Raw genomic sequence first — 11,571 nt, 5'->3', positions numbered from 1 at the left:
AGGTAATCCCTCATTTATACATCTAGACCTGTTCAAAATTGCTAACAAGCAAGATGCTATACACTTAAACCCATTTAGTTACTAGATAGAGATTTTGTTTTTCGTTAGAACGGCCTGGCCGGCCATATCGACTTTATTTTACCACGTAGCCGGATAGTCAGTTCTTGCTACGGGGGATTGGTCCGGAAGGGATTTTGGTCCGGTGACGTGTGAAGACCGGCTCCGCTAAAATAAAAAAAATTAAAATAGAGTTATCTTTACCACATACGTTTAAATTTTAGTCAAAAACCTAAGCTTTTCAAATCAATCCAATGATTCAAAGTTTCTTGAGCGTATCTGAAAGCGTAACATAAATTAGTGAAGACAAGAACCAATTCGAAAGTGAGGTCTTCAATCCCATCTCATGACAGCAACTATTCAAAGCTCAAAGCTTCGTTTTTCAAACATTTCGACCAGGGAAGTCAAACTCAATTTGCGAACCAAATTTGCCTTTTGAATGTAGAAACCTTTTTGCTGACTTGAAAATATCTCATCTGTTTTTTTTCTGGTTTCAAGGTCCATGCTATTTTAATTTGTTACTATTGTCACAAAGAGACTAGTATTGTACTAAAAAACTTACTATTGTCAAACGATGACTTTTTTAAAATGTAGCATACAACAATCTCTATCTCGCAATTGGTTCGAAATAGTGCGGTTATCATTATGCGAGTACACGTGTACCGGACCTCTCCGTTTACTGAAATTAAAAAAAAAACCGCAAACAAAAGTTCACTCATGAGATATGTCCCAAATGATTTAGCAATTATAATTTTATCGAGCGACCATATTACCATAGAGGAAAAAGGATAGAGGAGGGCAACCAAGGTATCCGCGTTTCTTACAAATGATTTATCAAGCATAGTTTTATCCGGTAAACATATTTTTGTTAATTTATGGCGTTAATATGTGTTTTAGAGAGGATTTTGATGATTTTTTCATACATTATAGCAAAGGTTTTACTAAACTGGAACATTCCCAGAGGGAAAAAGAATATTCACTGCATAGAACGGGTAATTGCAACTGTTAATATTGATAATTGGTAATTTATAACTACAGCATTCAAGGAGCGATTGGCCAGCGAATTGGTTTGCTCGCTGTGCTTCCGGGACATTCACCATGCAACACTCATCGTACGATCGTATCTCAAAAGGCCAGTATGATGCAATGCAAATCACTCAATCGCCAGTATTTGGGGGTGAACTTATTCGAGACATATTGTCTATCCTTTCACGTATACCAGGTATTGACGTATTGACGTATGGGGGGTCATGTGTGTTTGTGACGATGTCACCGGGAGCACGGATAAATACACAGGTATTGTACTGAAACATCGTGCTACATGATCCTTAAGGACATTGTATGAGACCAACCAGATGATGCATGCACTATAGTACCCATTCCTGTTTCCATGGGGTAAAGACGGTTGGACTCATGGTATGTTTAAAGTACACCGCTGAGGAAGACAGCCAACACAAACAAGACAATCGGACATAGGTGATCTTGGGGTACCGAGAGGTCAAAGTCGAATAGGTGATAAGTTCAATTGAAGGCTGAAAGAGCTCTCAAAAACGGGCCATTCTGTCCATGGTAAGTCCGGCGACGAATAAGTTAAAATCAAGGAAAGTCAGAAATGGCATTTCAAGTCCTATGAGGTTGTAATGTCATACGGAAGAGACAGAGCGAGTTCCAATTATTACGATACAATTCAATTCTTGATGGATGTCAACGCTACATATATCGTAGTACACCGACATCTTGTGTTGGTCACAACATTATTAATGGTTTGGAATCTTCCAATTGCTATTGCAAGTGAATGTTAAAAAAATATGAAAATTAAAAATACTAAACACCAAACTCCACCACAATACTGTTCAGAAACAAGGAGGTCGGACATTATTGAATCGGTGAGACAAAATAATACCAGATGACGAGTAAAAATATTTGGTAAATATGACGAAAGTGAAAAAAAACTGTATAACCGGAACAAGAGACTATGGAAACGAGCCAGATTTTTTAAAAATAAATAAAATACTTTGTCCATTGTTTTGAGGGAATCGAATAAAACGCGGGCCTTATTGGAATATTGAATGTTCTGTAGACGATGCTGTAATGTCGTATTGTTGAGCCCAAATTAAATAGATACCCATCGAATAAGAATCGCTCAAAATGATTTAATCATGAGAACGGGCCGGTTCGAATAGTCTTATTTTACCTTGTAGCCGACAGAATGAGCCGTATGGGATTTTCACCAGTCATGTGGTGTAGCGGCAGACCAAGTACATCAAAGAGATTTCAAGGAGATTTTAGATTGTCTAGTTTTATTCGAAAATGTAGACTATATCCCCATCGCAAGGCCTAGCATTCTTATTTCACATCTGTTGAAAGGATGATTTTCATGCGTGATAAAAAAAAAATAAAATCGTAAGCTCAAAAATCCCGTTGAATACCCCTAGAAGCTCGAGTACACTGCATAGTTCTCTTGAGTAACCTTTTAACCGGGCCGATATAGCTAGTAAGATGAAATAACAATCCTTCAGTGTATTATCTTGGGCAAACTATTCCATGTTTCAATACTAAATTACGAGATTATTTTATTTGTTCTAAACATTCAATATTGTTGTAATATTTTTTTTATTCCATACTATGCAACACAGGCACACTGAAGAATTATTATGATCTTATCACGATTGCGTTAAGGACACACGATATTTTTTTTAATGTATGTGATTTTTAGATGTCCGCTAAATCGACCAGTATGCAAAGATATAGCGACTTGCCATGCAAGACGTAAACAAATGGCAAATACATAGAAGAAGATTTCGTGGGAGCAGGAAGAATGTTTAAACCAATACTTGGTAGCTTGTAAATTCTCTGTTCTCTGTAACTGTAGCTCATTTTACTATTTTTCTCCCACAATGGGAAGTTATGATACATAAAGCTCTAGAATTACAAATGTGTTTTTTGAACCACGTGAACAATTAACATGTATACTACATAGGTTAGCCAACGGTTGCTTTCGGACTTTGAACAGGAAATTCGAATATATGTTGCATCAAACCAGCGTCCTTTGTGTGGAGTCCCAATTAAGGGTAAAGGTTTTTAATTACCTACAAGTGTATTAAAACGGTTAACAGGAAGGCCATCTATTAATTTCTGCTCAAAAACGCAGAAAAATGTTACTCTAAGAATACATGACCATTAAATGTCTTCTACAGCTTTCTCCCAACGATATGTGTCCTATACCTATAGATTAGTAGTGGTGCAATGGTTTCTCATTTCCCAATTTTATGCTCCGTAGAAGCGACCGCATAGCAATCATCTACCAGCAATATTCTCTCATATTTCTCACAACACCTGCTGTTTGAATATGCTGCCGGGTTCGGAAGTCATTTCGATTCCAAGCCTTAGTAAATTCTCTTGCTCCGTTCTATCGAAGCGTATGAACTCTCCATTTGCTCTCCGATTTTTTGCTCTCCTATCGATTTTGTTTCTCAGCAACATCCCTGTGAGAAAGTTCCAACTACCTACATAGTAAGTGGCCTCGAAGAATTTAGTTTTTCACTCGAGCTGACATAGAAAAAGAGTGAACGCATTGTAGTTAGTTCACATGAATGTTCATATTTACCCAGGAGCAAATACAGTGTTCCTTGTTTCAGTTTTAACAAGTTGCCTCATTGCAGGGCCTAAAACAGACGGTAACTCATTTACATTCGGTCAATAATCAAGTGAACAAATACGACTGCACCAGTTCAACATATTCCCATTCCAATTTGGATTCTTCAACTCAATTCAGTGTCTAGAACTCGAATAATATTTCTCCCGGGGCTCAACAACAAACAGGAGCAATCCTGGTACTTGGTTCAAGGAGCCGGACCTAGAGTGTTTTGATTAATTAGATTTTCAATGTTCATCGTGGTTGCAGTAAGATTGTTTTCCTTTGTTTTACAACCTTAAGCCAATTTTATGCAATCATAAAGCAGCATTGTGTATCGCAAATCGATCCAACGAAAAATGTCACATGTTACGATGATGATAATCTGGTTCTGTTAAAAGGTACAAATATAACGCTGGATTCATAATCTCCTTTCAGCAGACTGATGGTGCAACCATAAATGCAATGAATGTCAACATAAGTACATATCAAGTGTTGGTGAATTGCAGTTGCAAGATAAAAAGCATATTTGTTTTGTGAAAAACGTTTGTGTCAACTGATCATTTAATGCTTAGTACAAAGTGCTTTTAATATCTCTATACTGTCGTGAGTTGATCCTGGTGCCATATTAGCAATCATTTAAAAATTGTGGAAGAAGAATTCAGTTGTTTGAAAAATAAACCAACAAAAAAATATATGTATATATATATATATACATATTTATGTATATATATATACACATATCTAAAGATGCGGTGACTCACTGACGCTTAGTGACATATTTAATCGGATCAATAAGGAAATACTAGGTGACGGATAATGAATATCACCTGAATGCGACTGGTATGTAGCAATCATATATTTAAATCCTTTTTCATAATACAATATTTTAAGCGAAGCAGATATTATTTCACTATAAAGTGAATTATTTATGTAACGTACAATACATACAACGTGTAAAAACAGGAATACATACATGCACAGAAAAATAACAATAGATACCATATTAAGCAACCATTGTACATATCTGTTACCTTTCTGTTCGGTAATAATGATTCCCCTCGCGGGGAAGCGTCATATTTCGAAATGGGGCCCACTTGTACTTCCTGTTTTTTATTTGACGAATTACCTATCGAAATGCATACATAAATAGATAACCATGTCACTAACATTATCCTTGTGTGCTTACAACGATTATAACTCCTTATAATTTACAACGCTGAGTTGGAAAAAAATTATTACCTTTAATTATACTACATAAACTACGAAATCTAGGAATGCTATGCAATCTTTTTTTTTTATTTACTCAGGAACGGCCAGGCCGTATTGCTAATGCTATGCAATCTTAACAAAGATAAATTTGGATGTAGCAAATGTCAATTTATCTATAGTATCTGTTCTAGGCAGTCCGTGAATATAATAGGAAAAGGAAGAGTGTTTTATTGCCATGTTCTTTTGGGTACTTTTACCTATCATGATTCTATCTCATGCCTGTGGTGTATACTGATGTGTTGTTCCTTTTAAATCTCCTTCAATACAATAGTTTCTTTAATTTCCAATCATATGTACATTATTTTTCAACAAAAGTCAAACAAACTTAACACGAGTTCACGCGATAGTTAACACTTTATATTTCTCAAAAATTGGTCTCTTTCACATGCTATATAATGCATAATTTCAGCATAATTCTTAATTTTCTACTACCTTTGCAAGCAGCAACTAATAGCAAACACTTATTAGTTTTATATACATTAAAGCAATAGTACGCAATTGATTCGATACGGATGGCTAGGGCATGAAAATAGAGCAAAAGTAGATGGAATTATCGATTTTTTAACGGTTAAATATTAATATATTCCCCTTAAATTGGATAAATTAGTAGGAAAAATAGGCCTTTTCAGCTTTGGTTGGATACATAATTACACCAACCAAAGCAAACAATATAATTTGTAATTTGTTTATTTTTTTAAATAACAAACAAATAAATGCAAAATGGCTAAAAAATATACGATACATACAAAAATCAGAGCATTTATGCATCGATTTGCAAAGACGCTGTTTCGCAAAGTTTTTCACCTTCGTTAAATATCCAGCAAAAATATCACTTACGTTAATTTTTTCAGAATTCAGAATTTTAGCCTTTTTAAGGTGTAATTTATTAAGTCTTTAACTAACTTAGGTTACTAAGTATATAATAAACATTTTTAATAGATTGAAATAAAAAAAAACAAAATCATGTCGCAACATGGCAATTTTGCAGATTAAAAAAGCAAGCAAACCCTGAACTAAACATAAACATTCAGTTATTCTTGATAGGCGTCGTTATTCACGTCAATACCGTATTTCATTGTGGAGATAACAAAATAGCAGCTGACAGACTCTCTGGCACAATCCATAGATAGGAACAGATAGTCGTGAAAAGTCAAGTGCCATGTGCTGTCGTGTAAGTGTTTGCTCTATAGGGCCTTCAATAATAATTTTATTTTACTCCTCTGGTACCTTTTAAATGTTAAGGAAACATCCTGAGCAAAAATATTTAATTTTCAAATCAATTCTCTAAGCCTCTAGGAATGAGGGGGGAAATGTCAGTGCGTAGAGTGAAGAGTCTACATTTTTATTTGGTTATTTAAATAGGAGCATCCAGATGATACTACATAAGAGCGTAGCTTAGTTTTTGCTATATTCCAGAAAAAGTGAATTGTGGAAGTGGGCGTGATATAAGTATTAAAATTAAATTACACAAGTTTAAACAAAATCGCTTAAAATGTGTCTCCGCTACATAACATAAAATGAGAGCCTAATATAAAGAATAACAGCGACATAAATAACGTTAAATCATTAAACTACTTGCATATAGTATAAACTTTACCTTTTCACTAAGTTGTACATATCAAATACAGTAATGAAACCTACAAAATTTATAACAAATTATTTAAAATGCCAAAAGTTTTTCACACAACAACATCAATATTTGAAGTATAATGTCAGTTGAGATCATGGTTCTAATCTACTTTTTCTCATCGAATCGATTTTGGTGATACCCCATTGCATTAAATGATAATTATGCCGCGTTAGCTGAATAGCTGATAATATTGCTGGAGTGATTTAATCGCGAGCTAATCAGTAAATTATTGAGGTAGCGTTTATTTTATCTTTTCATTTTTAATATTATATTACATTTCAGGCTTTGTTCATTATTAAAAAAAAATATTACATCAAAATAAAACAATAATGCAGCAAAAGCCGTAATACTGGAAATTAAATAAATGAATAAATCAAATCAAATCAAAATTTAAGGCATTATAAAGCATCAAGATTAAATTTTATGCATGCAATGAGTTTGAGCATGCTTGAAACAATGCAAAAAAACTGTTAAGTAAAAATCATAAATGCTAACTGAACTAATCTTTGATGATCGAGCGGATACGTCATGTGTCGAGTTTCGAATCATACCAAAATCAAGTATATGTTATTGAAATAGAAATAAACGAAAAATCTTATAAGTCATTGCACGAGGCAGGCATACTAGATACTCAAGCATAACGAAGATGTTTCCATTTAGTTCCACTTTGTTTCAATATCTTCAATAGTAAACCTTAATTGTACTTCAGTTGTGACTGAATGTTTGTTCATCGACTGTGTTAGACTCCCACCCGTGTACCCTTCAATGCGCTAAACTAAATCGATGTTAATTTAATTTGCTTACCTATACACATTAGAAGAAACATTTAATCTAATATTGCTAACTGTTGACATCACACGCGTACGTAGTAACAAAATACGCACTTTACCTGCACCTTCATTCTTCTTTTCAGTTGCATAGTACCATCAGCACGACAGAGTGGCAAAGTCAATTGACATAGAATATAGCAAACGAACAGATTCGCTTTACGGTAAGTAATGAACATATGTCATATACCGGGGCTGCAAATGTAAAGCAAGTTTATTTGTTCACAGTTATACATAATGCAGTTCAGTTGGGCATACGATGGTGTTAACGGTTCAGTTCCGCGAAATACTGGACTGGAATGTGCAGATTATCTATCACCTAGTCGAAAGCTGATGGAAACAATCGTCATAATACCGTTATGCCTGATCGCAATCAAGTGTTCCATAAGCAGATTGAAACCAATCACGTATCGACAGCTGGATCGAGCGACAGGTTCTGCTCTTGGTGTAAACAGATCACTTAGTAGCAGCAATCATAATCTTCACCACTTACACTACCAGCGCAATCTGATTGATTCCGAACCACGAGATTTACTGATGCCCCACCATCGGGAGCGATCGTTCTCCTCTGCTTCAATTGCCAGCGGAATGATAGAGGAATTTCATTGTCAGCGATGTGTTCAACCGCTATCTGGTCGCGGTATGGTAATACCTGGAGACATCCTTGTACCCAGCTGGGGAAAACAATTTCTGCTTGTTACTATGACGCTTACGTTGGGAGTTGAGCTAGGCTTTAAATTCGCTACCAGAACAGTGATTTACATTTTAAATCCGTGTCATATAACTACCATCATACAGGTAAGTAATTATGAAGACTCTCGTTTAAGGTCTCATACTTATGCCAATAACCATCTTACACCATTTTCTAGATATATCTTTTAGCTTGTAATAAACCGACCAAGAGCAGTACGGTGCTCTTTCGACTACAGATGAATTTTTTAAATGGACCACTGTTAGCATTCATGTTTCCGGAAACCGATAGCCGACAGTTACCCGTAGAATCATCCATTTACTGGATTCAACACGCGCTTATGTGCATTATACCTGTATTTTTATTAAGAACTGGAGGTAAAAAAAACTACGACCGTTTTGTCATTTGAATTCTTACAAATTAACTTGTAATATTACTTTGCAGGCGTGTATAACATGGAAGCGTTGAATGATTTTACTTGGAATATTATAGGCTATGCTACTTTAATAATCTATCACTTTGGAGTCCTTCAAGTGGTAGCAACTGTAAGTAATTAATTGTACCAAATTGAATGTGTATCGTATTTGTCGACGTATTACGCGTTTCACGATTCCCTTAATTCAATTCATTTCAAACACGAAAGAAAAGCGATAAACAACACTTTTATACTTAACATTTTATTCTTTAACGTTTTTAAGTTTTTCAACTCATACTAGAGCATGTTTGTGTATATTGCAATGTTGGTTTGTGAATCTCTTGGTCCATTATCCTTTAGACACGATACTCTATGAATTATGTTGACGTGAAGTAGGCGATTTGAAGAATTGCCTGGTGAGAGAAAGATTTGGTCTTGTGTGTTGCACTATTCCCGAGTGGCAAGTGGATTGATTTCTCCGGGAAATGCCTTATGGTGTTACACCAGTTGTGGGCTCTTTTGCGATCATAAGGCTGGACGAAAGGTATATAAACAGAGGTATATAGACTTCAAACTATTTGCCGTAATAATTCATGTTCCTTCCATTTCTACTATCTCATAATCAAAAATAATCTTGTGGTAGTGACGATACACAGCAATTCCACCAAATAGTAACCACTAATCTTACCACTAGTCTAGCTAAATAGTAATACTAATCGCACTCTACTTGTTCATACATTTAGACGCATGAATAATGTTTTGATTTGATTCAATCGATGAAGCGTAACAAGTTACCTGTACCCAATGTAAATATATGTACAATATTTTAACACATTCAAGAGCGTGTCAAAATTGTGCCAGGAAAGTGTCCTTCATTTCATTTGCTTCATTTGCTTCTTTTCATTATATATACGAGTTGAAGCGACAAATAATATGACACATAACTTATTCACTTGATTTTACACTCACATAAAACGTTATTTTCTTAAATATTTAATGTTCTATTTAATATTTATCACTACTTTTCAAAATACTCATCTAAGTTTTATTTTTCATTCCAGCCAGTACAAGTTAACCTAAACCACATGCTATGTCCAGCACTGAAAGATCCCTTTGAAGGTTCTAACTACCGTATTTGTGCTGTTTTTCATGAGGCAATTCTGTGCACATTACTATGCAAGTTGGTTACATTTTTATTTAGTCCGTTACCATCTTCAATTGTAAATCATCCGACGTTCAAAAACGGAAAGCCAACGGACTCATCATCAATTGTTACGGCGGCTGCAGTAGGATCCTCTACGTCTCTACCGCCACACCTAATCTCATCATCTCGTCCATCTTCGCGTTCATCGTCGCCAGCAAAATCCACCTCAATGCTGCAAGAAAACAATATAATTATAAAAACTAGCAAAATCGACTAGTGCAGTAGGGCATCGTTTCGAATTTCTTCCTCCGTACTTTGGCTAGTGACGATGGTCAACACTAGTTGAAAATTCTTCGCGTCAATATACATAAAGGCTGTTTGTAGATAAAAGTAGACACATTTTCAATCTTCTACTTTCCCTATTAAAGGACCGTAATATTGAGAGCCAGATCAGTAACCCTGACTTATTCAATAGGTGATATAACTTTTAATTACAATTATGAATTATATTCTTGCAGATGGCTGGCCGTCAGCTGATATCTTGATAAGAAAATAAATAGATGAAGAAGAGTGTGTTTCTCTTCTATATAGATATAGCGACACTCGTATTTACATTGCTTTGAACGTTACATTCAATACTAACAGGATGTATTTCGTTCTTTTATTTGGTATAGTATCGAGCTACTCGGTCTTATCTGCCTTATATTTGCTTATTAGGCATATTACACGTACTACACGATCTGATAGTTATATAATCGGTCATTGCTTGATTAGAGAGATTTGATCCCATGAATCTTAATGAAATAACCAAACGCTTAGCGTATTAGTATAGGACAATTTCATAAAAATAAACCACGTAATATGTCCCATAGGCATGTACGGCATGCGCGTGCTGTTAGAAAATCCTTCATAATTACAAAATTTGGATTTCGTTATGTGTGGAATCATTTTCAGTAAGGTTTTAAACTGAACACAGCTAAATTTGAAACTAGCCATGCGTTGCAGCTAATGCGATCTTCATTAATAAATTCTTTGATATCATTAGTTTTCTGTTGTGTGAAACCAGTATCAATAAATCAAACAGTAATGCAACATAAGCCATAAGCAACACACGTGTAGATGTGATGAAAGCGCTACTTTTGTTAGAAAAAGAACAAATATAAACCATCAAAACCACAATCATTACATGTCACCTTTGAAGATGGTTCCCCAAAATTAAAGCAATCTTATTTAGTAAAGATTATTCTAAAATCACATTAACTATAAATATTTATTACGGTTATTTCGAAACAAACGTTTGAAGAATACATTTGTCTGTAAAACTGTTAAATTCTTCTTCTTGGCGTAATGGACCTACTAGGGCATATGCCTGCCATTTCTGGTTTACTAGACTTATTTTACCAAGGTAACCGAAAAGTCAGTCCTTTGTACGGGGGGATTGGTCTTGATAGGATTTGGACCGGTCCTGTCATGTGAAGACCGGCGATGCTATCAATACACCACCGTGCTGCCCCAAAACTGCGAAGTAATGTGTGATATTAATATGCTACAGCACAACAACAGTTGTTTGTTATTTTGCAGTAGTTTGCTACTGTTGTCATATTTTGCATCAACCATGCAATGGCATAGACAGTGTATGAATTGAAAATATAATAAAATGATCTAAAATATCATCTCACAATATAATCAATATATCAACTCAATGAGTTAGTGAAAGTTAACACTTTTAAACCACTCACAATATCCATCGTCTTTATTCCATATAAAGCATTTCGTAGAGAGGATTGCTTCAAATAAATCGTTATTAAAATCACTATCTTAAGTAGCTTAATTACCATAACAAACATTGGCCTGACACCAGACAATACCATATTAAAGATACATGATAATCCCACTATTAA

General features: G+C 35.0%; 1 protein-coding gene across 1 annotated transcript; it reads left to right on the top strand.

Moving 5' to 3' along the window:
• The first annotated feature begins 7,657 nt into the window (after nucleotides 1-7,657).
• LOC128310671 (uncharacterized) lies at nucleotides 7,658-10,323 on the top strand. The gene is made up of 4 exons (XM_053047369.1): nucleotides 7,658-8,218; nucleotides 8,290-8,488; nucleotides 8,556-8,656; nucleotides 9,588-10,323. The coding sequence occupies exons 1-4, from the start codon at nucleotides 7,658-7,660 to the stop codon at nucleotides 9,945-9,947; spliced, it is 1,221 nt and encodes a 406-aa protein (XP_052903329.1). The 3' UTR covers nucleotides 9,948-10,323.
• Nucleotides 10,324-11,571: the final 1,248 nt, after the last annotated feature.

The sequence above is a fragment of the Anopheles moucheti genome, chromosome 2 (genome assembly GCF_943734755.1).
Source record: "Anopheles moucheti chromosome 2, idAnoMoucSN_F20_07, whole genome shotgun sequence".
NCBI classification, from domain to species: domain Eukaryota; kingdom Metazoa; phylum Arthropoda; class Insecta; order Diptera; family Culicidae; genus Anopheles; species Anopheles moucheti.
This window is presented reverse-complemented; position numbering and strand designations above follow the sequence as displayed.

Bases quoted from the DNA above. Each gene is read 5' to 3' on its own strand.
- LOC128310671 (XM_053047369.1), top strand. From the start codon at position 7,658: ATGCAGTTCAGTTGGGCATACGATGGTGTTAACGGTTCAGTTCCGCGA. The intron at 8,219-8,289 runs GTAAGTAATTAT...ACCATTTTCTAG, and splicing joins ATATAACTACCATCATACAG to ATATATCTTTTAGCTTGTAA. The intron at 8,657-9,587 runs GTAAGTAATTAA...TTTTCATTCCAG, and splicing joins TCCTTCAAGTGGTAGCAACT to CCAGTACAAGTTAACCTAAA.